Source organism: Pseudophryne corroboree, chromosome 1, assembly GCF_028390025.1.
Source record: "Pseudophryne corroboree isolate aPseCor3 chromosome 1, aPseCor3.hap2, whole genome shotgun sequence".
Taxonomy (NCBI): Eukaryota; Metazoa; Chordata; class Amphibia; order Anura; family Myobatrachidae; genus Pseudophryne; species Pseudophryne corroboree.
Genome location: NC_086444.1, coordinates 1,014,810,351 through 1,014,836,826, shown reverse-complemented (window position 1 = coordinate 1,014,836,826; position 26,476 = coordinate 1,014,810,351). Strand labels below are relative to the sequence as shown.

The 26,476-nt window shown below is 45.5% G+C and overlaps 1 protein-coding gene across 5 annotated transcripts in view; it reads right to left on the bottom strand.

Annotated features, from left to right (window-relative positions):
* Positions 1–26,476, bottom strand: part of WDR17 (WD repeat domain 17) — a 296,790-nt gene that overhangs the window by 15,268 nt on the left and 255,046 nt on the right. For 3 of the 5 annotated variants that reach the window (XM_063920656.1, XM_063920653.1, XM_063920654.1), the window contains 8 exons: positions 23,362–23,450; positions 23,090–23,189; positions 19,593–19,732; positions 17,937–17,957; positions 6,592–6,703; positions 4,626–4,767; positions 2,943–3,045; positions 2,134–2,235 (listed from right to left, as the gene is read on the bottom strand). In XM_063920656.1, the coding sequence (XP_063776726.1) occupies positions 2,134–2,235; positions 2,943–3,045; positions 4,626–4,767; positions 6,592–6,703; positions 17,937–17,957; positions 19,593–19,732; positions 23,090–23,189; positions 23,362–23,450 (809 nt within the window). Of the gene's footprint in view, positions 1–2,133; positions 2,236–2,942; positions 3,046–4,625; positions 4,768–6,591; positions 6,704–17,936; positions 17,958–19,592; positions 19,733–23,089; positions 23,190–23,361; positions 23,451–26,476 lie in introns of those variants that run through there. The other 2 variants (XM_063920657.1, XM_063920655.1) reach the window with 2 other exon arrangements.

Below are 26,476 nucleotides of genomic sequence, written 5' to 3'. Positions count from 1 at the left end.
AGATATTTTACTAACGTGCCCTTCGATTTATAAATATCCCTGCTACAAATGACATGTATACCCATGGGCAATAGAAGAAGGAGAAGCACCTTATACCACTTCCGGGATATTGCCAGGGCAAGCTGGGGCGATCTGGGTACAGGCTCAGTGTGAAAGAGTCTACCTGGTCAAAATTTTGAGGGCTTCTACCCAGAACCGTCTTAACAGCAGTGTAGGCCCCTGGGCACAGCAATGCACTAGGGCCCCTACCCATCCTCCAGCAGTAGGGGTGGGGGGGTACTGGCAGTGGCAGCTTTGATGTCCCGCGTGCGGTAGGGAGTGTTCTATCTGTCGCTCAGCATGTAGGACCTGGAGAAATAATTTCTGCTAATTACTCCTTTACTGCACAGATGGGGCAGGAAGGAGAACACTAAACTGTATAAGGGGACATTGGGCTGAATGAAAGGGCCCTGGTACATGACTTCCATGGTAGTAGGGGGTGTTTAATACGTAGGGGAGGGGTCGATAGTGGAGTGGGCTTAATATTCATAATTTTCTGGTGGGAGGGCAGCTTGCTTGACTGCAGATATCTCAAGTTCTTGAAAATAGATTTCTTAGCTTTGGGATAAAAAGCTAGAGAGTCCCACCTTTCAGTAGGTGCTGGGGACTTGGGGATCAGAGTTCAGGAGCCAGAGTAATCCACCAATGAAAATTTAAAACTGCATATTGGGCATGTCGAGCTGGAGCAGGGACCAGCTGCTGGAAGGGTGATATCTCTGGTTCTGGGCATAGTACAGGTTGAGTCTCCCTTATCCAAAATGCTTGGGACCAGAGGTATTTTAGATATGGGATTTTTCCGTATTTTGGAATAATTGCATACCATAATGAGATATCATGGTGATGGGACCTAAATCTAAGCACAGAATGCATTTATGTTACATATACACCTTATACACACAGCCTGAAGGTAAATTTAGCCAATATTTTTTATAACTTTGTGCATTAAACAAAGTGTGCCTACATTCACACAATTCATTTATGTTTCATATACACCTTATACACACAGCCTGAAGGTCATTTAATACAATATTTTTAATAACTTTGTGTATTAAACAAAGTTTGTATACATTGAGCCATCAAAAAACAAAGGTTTCACTATCTCACTCTCCCTCAAAAAAGTCCGTATTTCGGAATATTCCGTATTTCGGAATATTTGGATATGGGATACTCAACCTGTATAGACAAGCTGCCAGTGTGCACCGAAAGGGGAGAGTCCCAGCTTTTGGAATATACCCTCATAAAAACTCTAAGTCAGACAGAACCCGAGATATCTGGCTGGGAAGAACAATTATCAGGCTAGGATGGGGACCACTGCTTTGAAGTCGGATATCTCCGGTTCCCCAGGGCCGATTTTCAAAAATCTGGTACCCCTGAAAAGAGGGGACCCTCAGCTATCAGCCTAGGGCCCTTTTACTCCTGGGGCCCTTGGGCAAGAGCCCATTGAGCCCATACGAAAAGACGGCCCTGCTTCTACCCTGGTCGATACCTGAGTTATTCCCAGGTCCAATCCGGGTAGCCTCCAGTGTGAAAGGCATGGCTCGGGTCACGCCAAAAGGAGCTGATTCATCGGCTCAGTAGCGCTTGGAGATGACATCATCTCCAAGCGTGCACTGTTAGACGGAAGACCCGGGTCCGGTGTCAACGGTGATGACCCGCGAATAACCAGGGTCCTTCCGCCAGTGTGAAAGGACTAAATAATCTAAAACTTGGCTCAAATCCTGTGTTCAGTGTCACAGGTTGGAGCCAGATTTTTGGTGTGAAGTGGTATTAGTAAAGAATTGACCTAGGTGGTTGTGCAGCTATACAGAGCACTGCCCTCTAATAACATCTTTTCAAATCAATACTGATCTGCTATCCCTGCCAGATTATAAACATTACATCATTTACAGAGAGCCGCAGTCTGGATTCTGCTGGATAAAAGCCATACAAATATAGCTTCAACAGTTTGGCAGGATTTTATTTACTTTTAATTGAGATTGAACTGAAGATAAAAACCAATTTAAATTGAGAGAAATGGATACAATTGTACAAATGTCCCAGTATACTTATGTTACTAGGTATGAGTTAAATTATGTATTAGTGGGAGTAATTTACCTGGTGTATTCATAAAGTGCAGAGACAATGCTTGTATAGTGTCTCCTGATAGCAAGCAGAGCCCCAGTGTATCCGCACAGAATCAGCAGTTCATTGCGTACTCTAAGGAAAAGTACAGAAAAAGGTTGAAAGATCACATAGGAAGCCCTGACTTACTGAGGGTAGCTGCAATATACAGTAAGGCTACTTGGAACATGATCTCAGTGATAGTGCTCAATATAACATTCAGATCTCTATCTAGAGGACATGAGGGTTAGGGGGGAATTCAATTATAGATGAAGGGGTGGGTTGTCATTGCTGCAGGGGTTTAAACACCAGCAACGGCTGCCCAATTTGTCGCCTTCGTCCGTCTGGCCTAATGCCCCCAATCACCTAAAAGTGCTAGCTACCTACTGGGCGTATCTGCCCGGCACCTAATTGAATTCCCCCTTAGTCTTAAAATGTGGGTCATAATCTTTATTCCTGTTACACTCTGGGATATATTTACTAAGGTGTGAGTTTTTTTAGAAGTGTAGATGTTGCCCAAAGCAACCAATCAGATTCCACTTAACATTTATCTAGTTGATTCTAGAATGTAATAGCTAGGATCTGATTGGTTGCTATGGGCAACATCTCCACAAAAAAAACCTCACACCTTTGACGTTAGTAAATATATCCCTCTGGAGCACTTTGATCTCACTGCATGGTGGTATTAGTGGTTGTGGTGAATGTTGCCATGTAAACAAGAAATTAGACAAAATTGTGTAACTAGAAACCCAGGAAACTGTCTCTGCACAGAAGTCTACTTAGGCAGGAGACAAAATACTCACTCACTACATTTATGAAGCACTAATCGCTCCGTTCTGATGTAACTCAGGAGGTCAAGGATTGGACAAATAGAATCCAAGGTCCAGTCAACACTGCTAATTTGTTCTGTAGAAAACAAGGAGCAAAGAAATGAATCAATCTCTGTAGCCATTTACAGTAATATATGAGTGTTCTTATTAACTAACATCTGCTTACATCAATCGCACTTTGTATACAGTGAAATAGTATAAAGTTACACATTTTGAATTGTAAGGGCTGATGCAGAGTGAGAGCTAAGCCAATATGAGGCAGTGAAATGAGTGGAGAAGTGAGCCAGTGGAGAAGTTGCCCATGGCAACCAATCAGTGTTGAGGTAACATTTTTAATATGCATTCTATAAAATTATGCATAGCAGATGATTGGTTGCCATGGGTAACTTCTCCACTGCCTTAATTCTCCACTTCACTCTATGCAGGCTTATGTTACCCACCAGTATTCTACATCCCAATTTATCTGTGAAATTAAACATGTTGAAAAACCTGATTTAACAATCCCAATCGATTGTGGCCAAAATTTGCGATCCATTGCAGATTAATTGACACAATCATCTGCAAAATGTCAGATTGTCCCAATTTATCACAAGTGTATGGGCCCCTTTAGAGAGCGAATAGACATGTGAGTGATTGCAGACCCACACATATTTTGCACGCAGAAAATCTTCCAACCGGAGAGACAGAACAGAATGGGGACGGTTGTTCTCGTGAATGCAAGGTTCAGTCACAGCGTATGCACACAACTGCGGGTCATGCAGTCCAGTTGATATTTTCCTATACACCTGTCAGGGGCACTATATTTTGTTACTGGACAGCCATAAATACACGCAGCTGAGCTGATGAAGACAATTGTTGAACTGGGCCATGTGCTGATGACGTGGGGGCGTATATGTATCCCCAGATGTGTGTGGCTCTTGAATTGTGCAGAAATATGCTATTTTTGTATACAATTTAATTTATACCCACTTTGCTACCAAGTTTGCATCAGCCCCTTAATATCTACAGAAGTGAACAATAAAATAATATACATAGGATAATGTAAAAATTATATAGCTATCGCAATTACTAAACATATAAAAGCACAACATTTTTGGTAACAGAAATCTGGCTTCTAGAATCTGTAATAATTTCGGTGGTGCATGTTTTTTTGTATACCTCAAGCAGGGACGTAATAACAGCTGAGGGAACTCATGCACAGTGGGCCCTCTCCTCTGAACACTGCCCAGCCGCACATCTTGAGCAGCCGACGAGTGGGTCTCTCCTCCTCCGTGGCTTCATCTTCCTAGTGATGTTCAGGAAGATGGCGCATGTGCACAAGAGTAAAGTCTCTTTGATATCACTGTGTGGCGCCATCTTTGCAAAGATGTCACTGGGCCGATGGGCAGGAGTTACCCCCTTGCTGGCGCACAAGATAAATATAATCTGGGTGCAGGGTGTGGTGTTATGTGGTGTGCCACCCCGCCCCCCCCCTTGACCCAGAGACTCGTATGCACTGCACACCAAGCACCTTCCTTATGAACAATGAAGCCAATGTCTCTGATGAATCTCTTGCCCCTAGCACGGGGTTGATGCAAGTTCTGTCTCTGCCTGCCCCTTATTAAAACACAACAGTTATAGAGACACAACACAACTTACAAAGCATTATTTCAGTACCTTTTACAAAGTTGATCCCAATTGGAAGAGCCTTCTCAGGTTCTGAGCTTAGCAAATAATATTTGACAGCTTGGAAGATGTCTCTGTCTTCGTGGCAACTCTCCGCAGTTTGTGAGCATTCTTCCAAAGAGGGTAAGTTACACTGCAAATAGTTATAAAGTATAGTTGTAATCAGGGGGTAATGTCAGTAAGGTGACACAGGTGTGATAACCCCTCAGTATTATATAGAGCTACACATCCATTATAAGTGACTATGGACTGAAAAGGGAATTAAGCTATTAAGGGATGTTGTCAAGTTTTGATAGGCAAAAAGATGCTAATGCCTTAGGAGGAGCCTGGGACAAAAGATGCCCACTGCTGGCATCGTAGATCCGAGTGCTACATCCGAAGACACAGCATCGGATCACCATCACGACCATCGGTTGCGCCATCACCCATCTGAGTGAGCCTAAGGCTACATGGAATGGCCGTCTCAGCTCTGTATCCCAGGCCAGTAAATCTGCATCAGAAGACACAGACATTGGCCTCGCCACTCCAAGAAAACGGGGCAGATACGCCCCGTTTTCAGGAATGCTGGATGTTACTGCTCATTCCCTGCCCCTACATGGCCGCTGCTGCTTAGGGGCAGAAAGAGACCTACACATGGACAGATCTCCAACGGTCGGAGATTTACGCATGCCAACCGGTTTTCAAACAACTCTGAATCAAGCCCTATATGTGGAAGATCAGATTGGTATAATTTCTATTCTATAAATAGAGGTGCAAAGATATTGCATGGAAGAAATATGGCACATTTTGCTACCAAATGTGAAATGAGAGGAACATTTTGCAGAATGGTTTGGAAAATTTCACTCATAACTAATAATAATAATAATAATTTTATATAATGCTTTTTTCCTAACGGTGGGCCTGATGTGGATGGTTCATGCATTGCTGCTGATTCCTTGGAAGCAGCAAAGATGCACTAATATGGTAATGCAGCAGGAGGAGTCTGATATAAATAAACGCCTCCTGCTTGTATTAGTGATCTGTGCTCCATTCTAGGATCACCTGCAACTCCATCGGCCGGCTGCGTGACCCATGGGGTGGTCGTGCAAGCCGGTTGCCGCAGTTCTTACAAAGAGGCCAGGAAATCTCTGTCTTCTGACTGGGATCCTGGCTTCAACACTCTCCCAAATGGCGGTGACACGCCTCAGTTTTGGGAAACTGAGGGGGACATTTACTAAGCAGTGATAAGAGCGGAGAAGTGAGCCAGTGGAGAAGTTGCCCCATCAACCAATCAGCAGCTCTGTATAATTCTATAGTATGCAAATTATAGATGTTAACTTCAGTGCTGATTGGTTGCCATGGGAAACTTCTCCACTGGCTCACTTCTCTGCTCTTATCACTGCTTAGTAAATGTCCCCCTGAGTCCCTTGTCATCCCCTCCCTGTTCCCAAATGGCTGCAGACTGTCACTCTAGTAGCAACTGCAGCCATAGTATGTCCAGGGACACAGGACCTGTGCCGCACACGTGCAGTATGGGCCTGGTGCACATGCAAAGTACCATTGGTTCTTTGCGTTATGTGACTCAGTTCCTTTGGGCTCTGAATTAGGCCCACTGTCCTTAATTAACCTTCCAAACAAAATGCCTGTGTCCTAGCATGTTTATAAAATTATTTGCATTTATTGTATATTTGTTTTTATTAGTTACTTTATATATGGTCCTCCAAGAAAATGTACTTGTTATTGGAATGGCAGACATTACAGTATACTGGTGAGCAAATAAATCATGTCTCGATATGAACAAGACAAGTAATACATCTGCCCACAACAGAATGCTGGAAATCATAAATTTAATAGCATCAGTTTTATGAGTCTTTCTCCAAGTTATTGCTGATGAATAATCACATCACCCTGGAATATGCTGATTCTATATAAATAATATCAGTAAGACAAAACACAGCGTTGCATTTCTGAAACATACTTTGTTGTGCAGGTCGTTAATCTCTGCAGTGCATCCTGGGTAAAACGCACACAGCTTGACTAAGAAGAAGTCATTGTTAGGTATCATTCTGAGGAGATCTGCTGCCAAGTCCCTGTAAGAAATGAAATATTGCTCATATATATGTTATCGGCAAAGCATTCATCATCAGTTGTGTGTAGACAGATAGTGTGAGGCATGTATGACCGCATAATATCTCGGAGGCAGCTATATCTAACTATCATGTATGTGACACAGACTGAAGTATGTATTTCACAGCACAATGGGGAAACAGGTACATCGTATTGCAACATATGATACAAATGAACAATGCCTTGGTACATAAGTGTAAAATATGAAAAGGCCCTCATTCCGAGTTGTTCGCTCGTTCTTTTTCATCGCATCGCAGCGATTTTCCGCAAACTGAGCATGCGCAATGTTCGCACTGCGGCTGCGCCAAGTAAATTTGCTAAGAAGTTTGGTATTTTACTTAGAGATGAGCGCCTGAAATTTTTCGGGTTTTGTGTTTTGGTTTTGGGTTCGGTTCCGCGGCCGTGTTTTGGGTTCGACCGCGTTTTGGCAAAACCTCACCGAATTTTTTTTGTCGGATTCGGGTGTGTTTTGGATTCGGGTGTTTTTTTCAAAAAACCCTAAAAAACAGCTTAAATCATAGAATTTGGGGGTCATTTTGATCCCATATTATTATTAACCTCAAAAACCATAATTTCCACTCATTTTCAGTCTATTCTGAATACCTCACACCTCACAATATTATTTTTAGTCCTAAAATTTGCACCGAGGTCGCTGGATGACTAAGCTAAGCGACCCTAGTGGCCGACACAAACACCTGGCCCATCTAGGAGTGGCACTGCAGTGTCACGCAGGATGGCCCTTCCAAAAAACACTCCCCAAACAGCACATGACGCAAAGAAAAAAAGAGGTGCAATGAGGTAGCTGTGTGACTAAGCTCAGCGACCCAAGTGCCCGACACAAACACCTGGCCCATCTAGGAGTGGCACTGCAGTGTCACGCAGGATGTCCCTTCCAAAAAACCCTCCCCAAACAGCACATGACGCAAAGAAAAAAAGAGGCGCAATGAGGTAGCTGTGTGAGTAAGATTAGCGACCCTAGTGGCCGACACAAACACCGGGCCCATCTAGGAGTGGCACTGCAGTGTCACGCAGGATGTCCCTTCCAAAAAACCCTCCCCAAACAGCACATGACGCAAAGAAAAATAAAAGAAAAAAGAGGTGCAAGATGGAATTGTCCTTGGGCCCTCCCACCCACCCTTATGTTGTATAAACAGGACATGCACACTTTAACCAACCCATCATTTCAGTGACAGGGTCTGCCACACGACTGTGACTGATATGACGGGTTGGTTTGGACCCCCACCAAAAAAGAAGCAATTAATCTCTCCTTGCACAAACTGGCTCTACAGAGGCAAGATGTCCACCTCATCATCATCCTCCGATATATCACCGTGTACATCCCCCTCCTCACAGATTATCAATTCGTCCCCACTGGAATCCACCATCTCAGCTCCCTGTGTACTTTGTGGAGGCAATTGCTGCTGGTCAATGTCTCCGCGGAGGAATTGATTATAATTCATTTTAATGAACATCATCTTCTCCACATTTTCTGGATGTAACCTCGTACGCCGATTGCTGACAAGGTGAGCGGCGGCACTAAACACTCTTTCGGAGTACACACTTGTGGGAGGGCAACTTAGGTAGAATAAAGCCAGTTTGTGCAAGGGCCTCCAAATTGCCTCTTTTTCCTGCCAGTATAAGTACGGACTGTGTGACGTGCCTACTTGGATGCGGTCACTCATATAATCCTCCACCATTCTTTCAATGTTGAGAGAATCATATGCAGTGACAGTAGACGACATGTCCGTAATCGTTGTCAGGTCCTTCAGTCCGGACCAGATGTCAGCATCAGCAGTCGCTCCAGACTGCCCTGCATCACCGCCAGCGGGTGGGCTCGGAATTCTGAGCCTTTTCCTCGCACCCCCAGTTGCGGGAGAATGTGAAGGAGGAGATGTTGACAGGTCGCGTTCCGCTTGACTTGACAATTTTGTCACCAGCAGGTCTTTGCACCCCAGCAGACTTGTGTCTGCCGGAAAGAGAGATCCAAGGTAGGTTTTAAATCTAGGATCGAGCACGGTGTCCAAAATGTAGTGCTCTGATTTCAACAGATTGACCACCCGTGAATCCTTGTTAAGCGAATTAAGGGCTGCATCCACAAGTCCCACATGCCTAGCGGAATCGCTCCCTTTTAGCTCCTTCTTCAATGCCTCCAGCTTCTTCTGCAAAAGCCTGATGAGGGGAATGACCTGACTCAGGCTGGCAGTGTCTGAACTGACTTCACGTGTGGCAAGTTCAAAGGGCATCAGAACCTTGCACAACGTTGAAATCATTCTCCACTGCACTTGAGACAGGTGCATTCCACCTCCTATATCGTGCTCAATTGTATAGGCTTGAATGGCCTTTTGCTGCTCCTCCAACCCCTGAAGCATATAGAGGGTTGAATTCCACCTCGTTACCACTTCTTGCTTCAGATGATGGCAGGGCAGGTTCAGTAGTTTTTGGTGGTGCTCCAGTCTTCTGTACGTGGTGCCTGTACGCCGAAAGTGTCCCGCAATTCTTCTGGCCACCGACAGCATCTCTTGCACGCCCCTGTCGTTTTTTAAAAAATTCTGCACCACCAAATTCAAGGTATGTGCAAAACATGGGACGTGCTGGAATTTGCCCATATTTAATGCACACACAATATTGCTGGCGTTGTCCGATGCCACAAATCCACAGGAGAGTCCAATTGGGGTAAGCCATTCTGCGATGATCTTCCTCAGTTGCCGTAAGAGGTTTTCAGCTGTGTGCGTATTCTGGAAAGCGGTGATACAAAGCGTAGCCTGCCTAGGAAAGAGTTGTCGTTTGCGAGATGCTGCTACTGGTGCCGCCGCTGCTGTTCTTGCGGCGGGAGTCCATACATCTACCCAGTGGGCTGTCACAGTCATATAGTCCTGACCCTGCCCTGCTCCACTTGTCCACATGTCCGTGGTTAAGTTGACATTGGGTACAACTGCATTTTTTAGGACACTGGTGAGTCTTTTTCTGACGTCCGTGTACATTCTCGGTATCGCCTGCCTACAGAAGTGGAACCTAGATGGTATTTGGTAACGGGGGCACACTGCCTCAATAAATTGTCTAGTTCCCTGTGAACTAACGGCGGATACCGGACGCACGTCTAACACCAACATAGTTGTCAAGGACTCAGTTATCCGCTTTGCAACAGGATGACTGCTGTGATATTTCATCTTCCTCGCAATGGACTGTTGGACAGTCAATTGCTTACTGGAAGTAGTACAAGTGGGCTTACGACTTCCCCTCTGGGATGACCATCGACTCCCAGCAGCAACAACAGCAGCGCCAGCAGCAGTAGGCGTTACACGCAAGGATGCATCGGAGGAATCCCAGGCAGGAGAGGACTCGTCAGAATTGCCAGTGACATGGCCTGCAGGACTATTGGCATTCCTGGGGAAGGAGGAAATTGACACAGAGGGAGTTGGTGGGGTGGTTTGCGTGAGCTTGGTTACAAGAGGAAGGGATTTACTGGTCAGTGGACTGCTTCCGCCGTCGGCCCAAGTTTTTGAACTTGTCACTGACTTATTATGAATGCGCTGCAGGTGACGTATAAGGGAGGATGTTCCGAGGTGGTTAACGTCCTTACCCCTACTTATTACAGCTTGACAAAGGGAACACACGGCTTGACACCTGTTGTCCGCATTTCTGGTGAAATACTTCCACACCGAAGAGCTGATTTTTTTGGTATTTTCACCAGGCATGTCAACGGCCCTATTCCTCCCACGGACAACAGGTGTCTCCCCGGGTGCCTGACTTAAACAAACCACCTCACCATCAGAATCCTCCTGGTCAATTTCCTCCCCAGCGCCAGCAACACCCATATCCTCCTCATCCTGGTGTACTTCAACACTGACATCTTCAATCTGACTATCAGGAACTGGACTGCGGGTGCTCCTTCCAGCACTTGCAGGGGGCGTGCAAATGGTGGAAGGCGCATGCTCTTCACGTCCAGTGTTGGGAAGGTCAGGCATCGCAACCGACACAATTGGACTCTCCTTGTGGATTTGGGATTTCGAAGAACGCACAGTTCTTTGCGGTGCTACTGCTTTTGCCAGCTTGAGTCTTTTCATTTTTCTAGCGAGAGGCTGAGTGCCTCCATCCTCATGTGAAGCTGAACCACTAGCCATGAACATAGGCCAGGGCCTCAGCCGTTCCTTGCCACTCCGTGTGGTAAATGGCATATTGGCAAGTTTACGCTTCTCCTCCGACAATTTTATTTTAGGTTTTGGAGTCCTTTTTTTACTGATATTTGGTGTTTTGGATTTGACATGCTCTGTACTATGACATTGGGCATCGGCCTTGGCAGACGACGTTGCTGGCATTTCATCGTCTCGGCCATGACTAGTGGCAGCAGCTTCAGCACGAGGTGGAAGTGGATCTTGATCTTTCCCTAATTTTGGAACCTCAACATTTTTGTTCTCCATATTTTAATAGGCACAACTAAAAGGCACCTCAGGTAAACAATGGAGATGGATGGATACTAGTATACAATTATGGATGGACTGCCGAGTGCCGACACAGAGGTAGCTACAGCCGTGGACTACCGTACTGTACTGTGTCTGCTGCTAATATAGACTGGTTGATAAAGAGATGTAGTAGTAGTATGTATGTATAAAGAAGAAAGAAAAAAAAACCACGGGTAGGTGGTATACAATTATGGACGGACTGCCGAGTGCCGACACAGAGGTAGCTACAGCCGTGGACTACCGTACTGTACTGTGTCTGCTGCTAATATAGACTGGTTGATAAAGAGATGTAGTAGTAGTATGTATGTATAAAGAAGAAAGAAAAAAAAACCACGGGTAGGTGGTATACAATTATGGACGGACTGCCCAGTGCCGACACAGAGGTAGCTACAGCCGTGGACTACCGTACTGTACTGTGTCTGCTGCTAATATAGACTGGTTGATAAAGAGATGTAGTAGTAGTATGTATGTATAAAGAAGAAAGAAAAAAAAAACACGGGTAGGTGGTATACAATTATGGACGGACTGCCCAGTGCCGACACAGAGGTAGCTACAGCCGTGGACTACCGTACTGTACTGTGTCTGCTGCTAATATAGACTGGTTGATAAAGAGATGTAGTAGTAGTATGTATGTATAAAGAAGAAAGAAAAAAAAACCACGGGTAGGTGGTATACAATTATGGACGGACTGCCCAGTGCCGACACAGAGGTAGCTACAGCCGTAGACTACCGTACTGTACTGTGTCTGCTGCTAATATAGACTGGTTGATAAAGAGATGTAGTAGTAGTATGTATGTATAAAGAAGAAAGAAAAAAAAACCACGGGTAGGTGGTATACAATTATGGACGGACTGCCCAGTGCCGACACTTAGGTAGCTACAGCCGTGGACTACCGTACTGTACTGTGTCTGCTGCTAATATAGACTGGTTGATAAAGAGATGTAGTAGTAGTAGTATGTATGTATAAAGAAGAAAGAAAAAAAAACCACGGGTAGGTGGTATACAATTATGGACGGACTGCCCAGTGCCGACACAGAGGTAGCTACAGCCGTGGACTACCGTACTGTACTGTGTCTGCTGCTAATATAGACTGGTTGATAAAGAGATGTAGTAGTAGTATGTATGTATAAAGAAGAAAGAAAAAAAAAACACGGGTAGGTGGTATACAATTATGGACGGACTGCCCAGTGCCGACACAGAGGTAGCTACAGCCGTGGACTACCGTACTGTACTGTGTCTGCTGCTAATATAGACTGGTTGATAAAGAGATGTAGTAGTAGTAGTATGTATGTATAAAGAAGAAAGAAAAAAAAACCACGGGTAGGTGGTATACAATTATGGACGGACTGCCGAGTGCCGACACAGGGGTAGCTACAGCCGTGGACTACCGTACTGTACTGTGTCTGCTGCTAATATAGACTGGTTGATAAAGAGATGTAGTAGTAGTATGTATGTATAAAGAAGAAAGAAAAAAAAACCACGGGTAGGTGGTATACAATTATGGACGGACTGCCGAGTGCCGACACAGAGGTAGCTACAGCCGTGAACTACCGTACTGTGTCTGCTGCGACTGGATGATAAATAATGATATAAAAAATATATATATATCACTACTGCAGCCGGACAGGTATATATTATATAATGACGGACCTGCTGGACACTGTCTGTCAGCAGAATGAGTTTTTTATAGAATAAAAAAAAAACACCACACAAGTGAAGTCACACGACGAGTGTTTAACTTTTTCAGGCAATCACAATATAGTATACTATACTACTAACTATACTGGTGGTCAGTGTGGTCAGGTCACTGGTCAGTCACACTGGCAGTGGCACTCCTGCAGCAAAAGTGTGCACTGTTTAATTTTAATAATAATATGTACTCCTGGCTCCTGCTATAACCTATAACTGGCACTGCAGTGCTCCCCAGTCTCCCCCACAATTATAAGATGTGTGAGCTGAGCACAGTCAGATACGAGTGTTTAACTTTTTCAGGCAATCACAATATAGTATACTATACTACTAACTATACTGGTGGTCAGTGTGGTCAGGTCACTGGTCAGTCACACTGGCAGTGGCACTCCTGCAGCAAAAGTGTGCACTGTTTAATTTTAATAATAATATGTACTCCTGGCTCCTGCTATAACCTATAACTGGCACTGCAGTGCTCCCCAGTCTCCCCCACAATTATAAGATGTGTGAGCTGAGCACAGTCAGATATATACATAGATGATGCAGCACACTGGGCTGAGCAGTGCACACAGATATGGTATGTGACTGAGTCACTGTGTATCGTTTTTTTCAGGCAGAGAACGGATATATTAAATAAAACTGCACTGTCTGGTGGTCACTGTGGTCAGTCACTAGTAAACTCTGCACTCTCTACAGTTCTACAGTACTCCTAAGCTCCAGTAAATCAGGTCAATCTCTCTCTCTCTCTTCTAATCTAAATGGAGAGGACGCCAGCCACGTCCTCTCCCTATCAATCTCAATGCACGTGTGAAAATGGCGGCGACGCGCGGCTCCTTATATAGAATCCGAGTCTCGCGAGAATCCGACAGCGTCATGATGACGTTCGGGCGCGCTCGGGTTAACCGAGCAAGGCGGGAAGATCCGAGTCGCTCGGACCCGTGAAAAAAAACATGAAGTTCGTGCGGGTTCGGATTCAGAGAAACCGAACCCGCTCATCTCTAATTTTACTCACGGCAGTACGAGGTTTTTTCTTCGTTCTGGTGATCGTTGTGTGATTGACAGGAAGTGGGTGTTTCTGGGCGGAAACTGGCCGTTTTCTGGGAGTGTGTGAAAAAACGCTGCCGTTTCTGGGAAAAACGCGGGAGTGGCTGGAGAAACGGGGGAGTGTCTGGGCGAACGCTGGGTGTGTTTGTGACGTCAAACCAGGAACGAAACTGACTGAACTGATCGCAGTGGCAGAGTAAGTGTCGAGCTACTCAGAAACTGCTTAGAAATTTCTATTCGCAATTTTGAGAATCTTTCGTTCGCAATTTTGCTAAGCTAAGATTCACTCCCAGTAGGCGGCGGCTTAGCGTGTGCAATGCTGCTAAAAGCAGCTTGCGAGCGAACAACTCGGAATGAGGGCCTATATTTTTAGTTACATATAATAATGTTTGTATAGAACAATTTAAACAATGTAGTGTAATCAAAGTAATTTATATGCCACATAAGAGGAAATGTAATCTTGTTACAACCTTGAGATGTCACTTTTGCAGATGCTGTAGTGTAGGGACAGACAATGGACAACCCTAAAGCTGCATATACACTATACAGTTATCTGGAAGATAATCTGCCAGGACTGGTAAGAGAAATCGAGCGCATATGTTAAATGTGGCACCAGTAAAGAAAAAGGTTTTGTTACATTAAAAAACAGTGGGGGTAATTCCAAGTTGATCGCAGCAGGATTTTTGTTAGCAATTGGGCAAAACCATGGGGGTCATTCCGAGTTGTTCGCTCGCAAGCTGCTTTTAGCAGCTTTGCACACGCTAAGCCACCGCCTACTGGGAGTGAATCTTAGCATTTTAAAATTGCGAACGAAAGATTAGCAGAATTGCGAATAGACACTTCTTAGCAGTTTCTGAGTAGCTCCACACTTACTCGGCATCTGCGATCAGTTCAGTGCTTGTCGTTCCTGGTTTGACGTCACAAACACACCCAGCGTTCGCCCAGACACTCCTCCGTTTCTCCAGCCACTCCCGCGTTTTTCCCAGAAACTGTAGCGTTTTTTCGCACCCCCCCATAAAACGGCCTGATTCCGCCCAGAAACACCCACTTCCTGTCAATCACATTACGATCACCAGAACGAAGAAAAAACCTCGTAATGCCGTGAGTAAAATACCTAACTGCATAGCAAATTTACTTGGCGCAGTCGCACTGCGGACATTGCGCATGCGCATTAGCGACTAATCGCTCCGTTGCGAGAAAAAAATACAGAGCGAACAACTCGGAATGACCCCCCATGTGCACTGCAGGGGAGGCAGATATAACATGTGCAGAGAGAGTTAGATTTGGGTGGGGTGCAGTGTAAAAATAAAGCAGCCAGTATTTACCCTGCACAGAAATAAAATAACCCTGCAGGTTATAACAAGGCATTGTACTGTATCATGGAACAATATTATGAGCTTATGATAACTTCTGAATGATGGATGTATGCAGTAAGATGAAACTGCTAGTAAACAGCCTTTTCTATACCGTCTATACTATGGGTCTAATTCAAGGTTGAACGCAAATGCAAACGCATTTGCCAATAATCGAAACACTGCACATGCGCAAAATTTGCATGCCGCACGTATGCCGCTATATTTGCATTTGGAATAGAGGAAAAATCACCTCTTCTAAATTATTCCATAAACCTTCACAGAAAACAACCCTTCCACTAAACAATGTAAAAAAAGGCGTGCTGGAGGAGTGTCTGTGGGCAGTCTCCACAAGTTTACAAATCTGAGCATATAACGGGGTGTGTAGTGAGAGTATGTTCCTGGGTCCAGGGCGGTGCATACATATATCTCCAGATAGACTAGCATAATGGGGGTCATTCCGAGTTGTTCGCTCGTTATTTTTTTTTCGCAACGGAGCGATTAGTCGCTAATGCGCATGCGCAATGTCCGCAGTGCGACTGCGCCAAGTAAATTTGCTATGCAGTTAGGTATTTTACTCACGGCATTACAAGGTTTTTTCTTCGTTCTGGTGATCGTTATGTGATTGACAGGAAGTGGGTGTTTCTGGGCGGAAACTGGCCGTTTTATGGGTGTGTGCGAAAAAACGCTGCCGTTTCTGGGAAAAACGCGGGAGTGGCTGGAGAAACGGAGGAGTGTCTGGGCGAACGCTGGGTGTGTTTGTGACGTCAAACCAGGAACGGCAAGCACTGAACTGATCGCAGATGCCGAGTAAGTCTGGAGCTACTCAGAAACTGCTAAGAACTGTCTATTCGCAATTCTGCTAATCTTTCGTTCGCAATTTTGATAAGCTAAGATTCACTCCCAGTAGGCGGCGGCTTAGCGTGTGCAATGCTGCTAAAAGCAGCTTGCGAGCGAACAACTCGGAATGACCACCAATGTACAGGAAAAGTCAATGCATCTAATGGGCAGGTGAATAGCTACGCACACTGGCCCTCATTCTGAGTTGTTCGCTCGCTAGCTGCTTTTAGCAGCATTGCACACGCTAGGCCGCCGCCCTCTGGGAGTGTATCTTAGCTTAGCAGAGTAGCGAACGAAAGGTTAGCAGAACTGCTAACAAATAATTCTTAGCAGTTTCTGAGTAGCTCCAGATCTACTCCTAGATTGCGATCACCTCGGTCCGTTTAGTTCCTGGTTTGACGTCACAAACACGCCCTGCGTTCGGCCAGCCACTCCCCCGTTTCTCCAGACACTCCCGTGTTTTCCCCTGACACGCCTGCGTTTTTTAGCACACTCCCGGAAAACGCTCAGTTACCACCCAGAAACGCCCCTTTCCTGTCAATCACTCACCGATCAACAGTGCGACTGAAAAGCGCTGCAGCATCCACAGCAAATCTGCTAAGTTTTTAGTTAAATAACTAAGCGCATGCGCCCTGCATGCCTTGCACATGCGCAATTAGCAACAAATCGCAGCATAGCAAAAATCGCAACGAGCGAACAACTCGGAATGACCCCCATTGTGCAAGTCACTATTATAGCAACAATGACATCGATGGATGATGCGGTTGCTGCACAAATAGCGAATAATCGAACACAGCTGATGTTGTTAAGTAAAATCACACACAGCTTGCGTGCTGCCTCACCATTTTAGCTGCAGGTTTTTGACCCTTATGCGTTGTGAATTTCAGGATTATTCCTTTGCTTAGCTAATGTTGGTAAGTGGATCATTCAAACTGTTCATGCATTACAATTTAGGACATTAGTAACATGTGCATATCACTCTGTTTGTAGTTTCAGTTACTGTAAACACTAAAGCAGAGGTTCTCTTAGTGCAAATTAATGCTAATCTGCAAAGAAACTGCAGTATAATTGCTTCTAACGCTAGTTTGCATAGCTTTCAGGTTGACTCCTATTTGTGAATTTGGATTTTTTTTGTTAGTTTGCACTGTAGGCATGTATTTTTTGTGTGTGCAGATTTGCGTTCACTATGCAAATGATTGCAACTGCTTTTGCTAATTACATTTGCATTCAACCTTGAAATAGGCTCTATGGGGGTCATTCCGAGCTGATCGCTCGCTAGCTAGTTTTTGCAGCCGTGCAAACGCTATGCCGCCGCCCACTGGGGAGTGTATTTTAGCTTAGCAGACGTGCGAACGCATGTGCAGCCGAGCTCTACAAAAACAGTTTGTGCAGTTTCAGAGTAGCTCTGAACCTACTCAGCACTTGCGATCACTTCAGCCTATTCGTGTCTGGATTTGATGTCATACAACCGCCCAGCGAACGCCCAGCCACGCCTGCGTTTTTTCAGACACGCCTGCATTTTTGCAAACACTCCCTGAAAACGGTCAGTTGACACCCAGAAACGCCCTCTTCCTGTCAATCTTCTTGCGGCCGTCAGTGCGAAGAAAAACTTCGCTAGAACCTGAGTACAAACACAAAGGGCTTTGTACACATACGTCGCGCGTGCGCATTGCGGGGTAGATGCATGTGCATAAATGCAATTTTTTCGCCTGATCGCTGCGCTGCGAAAATCGGCAGTGAGCAACCAACTCGGAATTACCCCCTATATACAGTACATTGTTTCATTAACTGACATAAAATAAGTTTTCTACCTGTATCCAAGAGATGGAAAGCTGAAGAAAAGATATAGATAAAAGATAAGTCATAATGCTACCATCGGCTATATGTTACTTTGCTACTCTGTTTGTAGTATGTATTATGTACTTAGGGCCTAATTCAGACCTGCTCACTGCTGTGCGTTTTTTCACAGCAGGCAATCAGGTCTGAACTGCGTAAGCGCCGGTGATGCAGTGCACCAGCGCATGCCAGAGATGCGATCGGCATCTCTGCCCAGCGTTCGCCTCAGCCTGATTGACAGGCAGAGGCGTTTGCTGGGCGAGAGGGGGCAGGCCGGTGGCGTTAGGCCACCTTTTTGTGGGCGCGGTCTGGGCAACGCAGGTGTGCTCGAACCATGCGGGGAGTGTGCCGCGGCGGCTACATGACGACAGACGCAGCCGCTGCGACCCGGAGAACGACGGGAAGCTCCCTGCCAACGCGCAGGAGCTGCGCTGGTAGGGAGCTACTCTTCAGGTACAAAAGCATCGCCACCGTGCGATGCTTTTGTACCTGTGCGGCGGGGGGAGAGCCAGACATGCGGTGCGGACTAGCCCTGTGCTGGGCGTCCCCCCACATGTCAGGGTGGCTGATCATAGCCGTGCAGCTACGATCAGGTCTGAATTAGGCCTTTAGGACCCTTCTCAGAGATGATCATAGCCAGATCTGCGTTCATCTCCTCACATGCTGGGGGCCACACAGAACAGGGCAAGGCTGCCCAGCATGCATGAGGCCGCCTCGCATTGGAACTAAGGTTGACTCCTGACAGTGCAGCCTGGCTGTCAGCCACCATTTTTTTTCATTGGAGCGGCTGCGTGTGACGTAACGCAGCTGCCCTGAAAACGATCCCAGCCGCCTTCCCCCCCATTCGGCCTGCCTCCCCAATGTCGCGTCACTGCCCTGCAAACGCCCTCTGCTGTCAATCACATTGCGGTCGCATCCATCAGGGGGATGTAGTCAGAATGCTGGCAGCGGTGCCACAGCTATTCTCTTTCCTGGGAGTACACGACACCCATGCAGGGGGGAATAGAATATGTGGTGAGCACGGCGAGTCTGCAAGGGGCGTCGTTGCACTCTCTGCCCTGGTGCCATTCTGGGATTTCGACTGCCAGGATCCCATACCCAACTCCATCGGGGATGCGGCCGCAATGTGTAAATCCATGCAGCCGCAATGCGGCCACTGTGCATGCACTGTTGGCCTCCACCAGAAAACTGCACTGCGGGACGCATTAGCGGCAGGGTCTGAATGACCCCCTTCATTTGTTCTTTTTTACAGCACCAAGGGTTAGAGACAGCTGCAGCTAACTATAACTAGTACTGCCTGCCAAGTTCCATTGTAGTGACTGTGGAATAGAGGGGAGTGTGCGAGCTCTACTGTTATTCCAACCTGAAATGATGCATGCCAGCTGTATTCTCCAGCTCACAATGAGATAGCTTAAAACAAGTTTAATAAATGCTTATTTTTCAAATAAGCTTGTCATTAATTAAGGGCTATTAATACAAATAAAATGTCCCTTCTAAATCAATGATACACGAGGGACATCATTACCATGGGTCATGATCCTAGAAGGATGACACTCACTAAGACATCCCATAAACTCATGATACATGGGGACACCAGATCCTTCAGGTCCCACACAATCTGTAATACGTACCATGTGGTCACAGTCATACATTTCCTTGCAAGCAGCTCTAGTGCATATTGAGTTGATTGTGCTGCATTCTCTCCTATCACTGTGCCCACACATACTGCCAGTTCCAGCTCATTGCCACGGATGAGGTTGGCCATGGCTAGCTTAAAAACAAAAACAAAAGCCATTTAATTTACTTGAATTTCCATAGCAAACAATGACAATCATTTACACAGAAGGGAACATGTTAGGAACTGTAGAGGTGGCCATTCCTTTCATCCTGAAAATCCCTTTCTGATTTCAAGTATTAAAAATCTGTGAGGATATGTACATAGGGGGCAATTCAGAGTTGATCGCAGCAGCAAATTTGTTAGCAGTTGGGCAAAACCATGATGGTCATTCTGAGTTGATCACTCGCTAGCAGTTTTTAGCAGCTGTGCAAACACTATGCCGCCACCCACTGGGAGTGTATTTTAGCTTAGCAGAAGTGCGAACGAAAGGATCTCAGAGCGGCTACAAAGTTTTTTTTGTGTAGTTTCTGAGTAGCTCAAAACCTACTCAGCGCTTGCGATCACTTCAGACTATTCAGTTCCTGGTTTGACCTCATAAACACGCCCTGCGTTCGCCCAGCCACGCCTGCGTTTTTCTTGGCACACCTGCGTTTTTATGTACACTCCCTGAAATTGGTCAGTTCACACCCAGAAACGCCCACTTCATGTCAATCACTCTGCGGTCAGAAGTGCGTCTGAAAAGCTTTGCTAGACCCTGTGTGAAACTACATCGTACGTTGTAATAGTACGACGCGCGTGCGCATTGCACTGCATACGCATGCGCAGAAGTGCCGTTTTTTTGCCTCATCGCTGCACAGCGAACGAATGCAGCTAGCGATCAACTCGGAATGACCACCCATGTGCACTGCAGGGGGGCAGATATAACGTGCAGAGAGAGTTAGATTTGGGTGGGGTGTGTTCAAACTGAAATCTAAATTGCAGTGTAAAAATAAAGCAGCCAGTATTTACCCTGCATAGAAACAATATAATCCACCCAATCTAACTCTCTCTGCAAATGTTATATCTGCCACATCTGCAGTGCACATGGTTTTGTCCAACTGCTAACAAATTTGCTGCTGCAATCAACTCTGACTTACCCCCATAGTTCTGTCATAGTTCTCACCCAAAAAATGCTGTTTTGACTCATTAAGTAGGGGTGTCACCACACAATAGTGCTCCCAATTCAAATTACACCACACAGTAGAGCTCCTTATACACGTTACACCGGACAGTAGTGCTCCTTATACACGTTACACCAGACAGTAGTGCTCCTTATACACGTTACACCACACAGTAGTGCTCCTTATACACGTTACACCAGACAGTAGTGCTCCTTATACACGTTACACCAGACAGTAGTGCTCCTTATACACGTTACACCAGACAGTAGTGCTCCTTATACATGTTACATCGGACAGTAGTGCTCTTTACTCATTACGTGTGTGTGTGTGTGTGTGTGTGTGTGTGTGTCTGTACAGCCTAGGTGTGTGCAACACCCTCTCCCAGCCTGCACACATACACCCACTCTATGGAGGCCCCAGGGACAAACCCACTGCTTGTGGTCGCGCACAACCTGGTATCCGGGGTCCCTTCCTTTTCTGTCCACGTGGAAGGCATTGAGCTGGGACAGAACAATGATGATGACACAGTCCGAGCACCAGGTCGTGATCTCCCTCCACGTAACGGACACTCTATTGCAAATGCCTCCATTTTACCCCCAGCCTGCACTAATCTCGTGTGGGAGGAGCAAGACACATACACAAAGTGCATGGCCGTGACTGTCAGTTTCTATGCCGGCTAGCAGAGGGGCGGGGCTCAGCCATGCAATGGAGGAAGGGTCACTGGGCTATAGGAAGCCAATGAGCAGGTGAATTCTTTGTGCTGACACTTGCAGCCGGTATCTACAGTATGTAGTGGTGGGTCTGTGTGTCACACACAGCTGCACAAGATCTCGTACCTCCCTGTACAGGTTGCTGATTGGTGACACCAACCGAGAGGGTGACATCATAATAGCAGGGCAGCTCTGCTATTTTGGTGATACCCCCTCGGATGGCGTCTTCTGTTGCAGTCCGCTCCCCTGCTAGTGACACCACTGCCCTTGACTCTTGCCCTCCCTCCTTCCCATCAGAAAGGGCCTGACATCTGCAGCAGCACAGAGCCTGCTTGAAGGGTGAAGATACACCACATCCATGCTTCCTTCTTTGTTAGGGCCTGTGTGTAATGAGTCAATCTGCCTCATTACACTGCTGCCGGCCCCGTCATCGCACTAGGCCTTGGTGCAATGCACCAGCTGCCCTGGCGCTAGTTCCGCTGCTGAAACAAACACACTAGGGTACAATTAACCAACTATCTTACTAGTAAGTTTTTGGAGTGTTAGAGGAAACCCACACAAAGCTGGAAAGAATGTATAAACTCCACACAGATAGGGTCTGGTAACTAAATGACCCCAGTGCTGTGAAGAAACAATGCTAACCACTGCTCCGCCACATGTTACATTATGACTAGGGCCCCTATCTATGTGATTGCATTGGTTTCCTCCCTGTGCTTGTTTTCTCTCACAGTTAAAAAACATATTGGTAAGGTAATGTCAATGTGTGCAGGGGTGGATTGGGATGGAAAACCAGCCCAGGAAAATTTATGGAACAAGCCCTAATGGGGGTGAAGTTTGATGAGAGGTTGGGGGTCTGTTGAGAGGGGCGGGATCCCTCCACATAGGGCTTGATTATACGCAATGGCGTCCTTTCTTGTGTCTATTGCTGCAAACCAGGGGCAGACTGGGAACTAAAAGTGGCCGTATAAAATTTTATGGAAGTGGCCCAACATGGGCAGCACAAGACGTATATAGCCATGGCAGCATCACTGGATGTCAGAGCATCACTGGATGGCGGGGTTGCTGTACCGCAGAGATGGAATAACAGAATGAATGGGGACAATGCAGTGTACTGAGTGCGGTGGGCTGCCTGTCATGTGGGGGGTGGAGCCACATGACAGCACACAAAACAGGCCCTACAGACATGTCAGCCTAACAGGAATCTTCCTGGTGAGCCCTATGGCCAATACGGGTGGACTTCACGTTGCCGGCGGCCGGGCTCCCGGCGACCAGCATACCGGCGCCGGAATCCCGACCGGCGGCCCCGACCGCCGGCATACCATACTACACCCGCCAATACGCCCCTGAATGTGTGTGTGTGTGTGTGTGTGTGTGTGTGTGTGTGTGTGTGTGTGTGTGTGTTTGTATGGTGGAAAATTTACAATGTAAGATGCTCTTTGAAAGGGAATGATGTGAATCGTTATACTCTTCTCTTTATATGTTGGTGCAATTAAGTGATAACTGTACTTGAAAAACCTGTATTTCCTATAATGCATACTGGTTCTTACATTTAGAAGGTTTAGAATTTTGCTATCTAGGTAATACATTATTAGCCTATGAAGTGGGTCAAAGTTGCTTCATAAGTGCAAAATGAAACTTACTTCAATGTTGTCTACGGCCAAATGACAGCACGCGGCAAGTACAGCCCGTCCATCCTGGAAATACCACTCTGCCAGCTCTGTACTGACTCTACTCAGAAGCCTGCACAAAGAGAAAAATAGTACACTTTTGTATTCATTCATTCATTCATTCATTCATTCATTCATTCATTCATTCATTCATTCATAACTCATCAAAAATACATGATACAATATATGACAGGAAAAGACTCAGGCACTGAACACTGTGACAAGGTGTGATGTTCAGGACTTACTCATTGTAATCATCTACGTTGTTGCCATCAGTTGGAGATGTAGTGGTGACTGAGACATGATCAGACTGTATGTTTCCTTCACAAGCTGCCTAGAAGTAAATGTCATTTCATTAGTAGGAAATTACACAGCTATAGCTTGATACAGAATAATCAAGATACAGTACATAGTTTGGGCTTCACCTTTCTTAACTAATACAGCAGCTACACATTTGCATATATTGTTTACAGTTTCCTTTGGGTCCCATATTCAGTGGGTAGTCCCACTTTTTAAGTGCCCACAACACCTAACTATGGGGCAGATTTAACAATGAGTGATATTCTTGTTATCACTCATTATGAATGATAATTGGTGCACCAGTCAATCACCTTCTGTCATTTTTAGAACCCTATACAGGTTGAGTATCCCTTATCCAAAATGCTCGGGACCAGAGGTATTTTGGATATCGAATTTTTCCGTATTTTGGAATAATTGCATACCATAATGAGATATCATGGTGATGGGAACTAAATCTAAGCACAGAATGCATTTATGTTACATATACACCTTATACACACAGCCTGAAGGTCATTTTAGCCAATATTTTTTATAACTTTGTACATTAAACAAAGTGTGTGTACATTCACACAATTCATTCATGTTTCATATATACCTTATACACACAGCCTGAAGGTCATTTAATACAATATTTTTAATAACTTTGTGTATTAAACAAAGTGTGTGTACATTCACACAATTCATTTATGTTTCTTATACACCTTATACACACAGCCTGAAGGTCATTTAATACAATATTTTTAATAACGTTGTGTATTAAACAACGTTTGTGTACATTGAGTCATCAAAAAACAAAGGTTTCACTATCTCACTCCCACTCAAAAAAGTCCGTATTTCGGAATATTCCGTATTTCGGAATATTTGGATATGGGATACTCAACCTGTATTCAGTTTTCACCATCAGCATCTTGGATGCAGATGTCATGTGATAAAATCGCCAAACTACGATAACTGATTACACCACAGGGAAGTATCAATTATCGCATGCAGGGACAGAGCTTGCGGTCTGAACTGCTGAACAACTAGTTTAGTACAACTTGCAACATAGGCCCTCATTCCGAGTTGTTCGCTCGCAAGCTGCTTTTAGCAGCATTGCACATGCTAAGCCGCCGCCTACTGGGAGTGAATCTTAGCTTAGCAAAATTGCGAACGAAAGATTCTCTAAATTGCGAATAGAAATTTCTTTGCTGTTTCTGAGTAGCTCGATACTTACTCTGCCACTGCGATCAGTTTAGTCAGTTTCGTTCCTGGTTTGACGTCACAAACACACCCAGCGTTCGGCCAGACACTCCCCCGTTTCTCCAGACACTCCCGCGTTTTTCCCAGAAACGGCAGCGTTTTTTCACACACACCCATGAAACGGCCAGTTTCCACCCAGAAACACCCACTTCCTGTCAATCACACTCCGATCACCAGAACGAAGAAAAAAACCTTGTAATGCCGTGAGTAAAATACCAAACTTCTTAGCAAATTTACTTGGCGCAGTCGCAGTGCGAACATTGTGCATGCGCAATTAGCGGAAAATCGCTGCGATGCGAAGAAAATTACCGAGCGAACAACTCGGAATGAGGGCCATAGTGTATACTTCTATGTTTCCATAATATCATCTCTATCTCTTCTCTCATCTGTGCTCCTCAAGTTCAGCTCTTGAAATCTTTGGTTATATTTTGTGCACTATATTTGGAACAGTTCTCTGAATTTTGGGGTATTTTATTTATCTTCAGAATGTAACACTGAGGACTTACCTACGGAATACATAATATAACTTCCCTCTTCCAGCTACTAATATTCCTTCCATCCAACCATGTATTCTTCCTTTATAGTTTCCTCTATAGTAAACCTCACTGACCAATGGTTAGTAGACACTGAAGTCATTCCCACATTCACATTTGATGCTACACATCCATATGTGTTGAACTATAGTTTGGAATGCTTCCTTGCATGTTGATTCCTTAAATAATTACTTGAAATATGCTCCATGTATGCAATCTGGAATATTATTATTTCAGTTAACTATTAACAGATTCCATATACATCATATATATCGAAATCTCCAATAACTATCACCTTAACTTTCACTGGGTTCCATTCATTAAAATGGATGAACCCTTTAATAAAAATTTCAACTAAAATGCATTTCTCATAAAAAAGACTACACATATAGGACCTGTTCAGAGCTGCATGCAAGTCCATTTTGCGAACAGCTCTTCTGATTGTTGACATTGTCCAGGCTCCATAGTCAAGAATACACATCTTTAAGCAACTACGGGAGATTCATTGTCATACCACTTGCGGCTAAGTTAATGTACTCATGAATGCTTAGCAGGGCCGTTTCTAGACAATTTGGCTCCCAGTGCGAGATTTAAAAATGCGCCCCCCCCCCATTGCTATAAAAAAAATTGCGCCCCCCCCCTTATAGCTATAAAAAGAAAAAGTATGCGCGCGCCGGAGGCGCGCGCGCTCCCAACAAGGCGTGGCCTCATCTGATATCATCACGCCCACCACAGGGGGGGAAAAATAAAAAAAGTCCCCATTTTACACATTACAGCAGCCAAGTGTCCCCATTTTACACAGTGCGGCAGGCAGGTGTCCCCATTTTACAGAGCGCAGCAGGCAGATATCCCCATTTTACACAGTACGCAGGCAGGTATCCCCATTTTACACAGTGCGGCAGGCAGATATCCCCATTTTACACAGCGCGGCAGGCAGGTATCCCCATTTTACAAAGTGTGGCAGGCAGGTTTCCCCATTTTACACAGTGCGGAAGGCAGATATCCCCATTTTACACAGTACGCAGGCAGGTATCCCCATTTTACACAGTGCGGCAGGCAGGTGTCCCCATTTTACACAGTGCGGCAGGCAGGTGTTCCCATTTTACACAGTGCGGCAGGCAGGTGTCCCCATTTTACACAGTGAGGCAGGTGTCCCCATTTTACACAGTGAGGCAGGTGTCCCCATTTTACACAGTGAGGCAGGTGTCCCCATTTTACATAGTGCGGCAGGCAGGCGCCCATTTTACACAGTGCGGCAGGCAGGCGCCCATTTTACACAGTGCGGCAG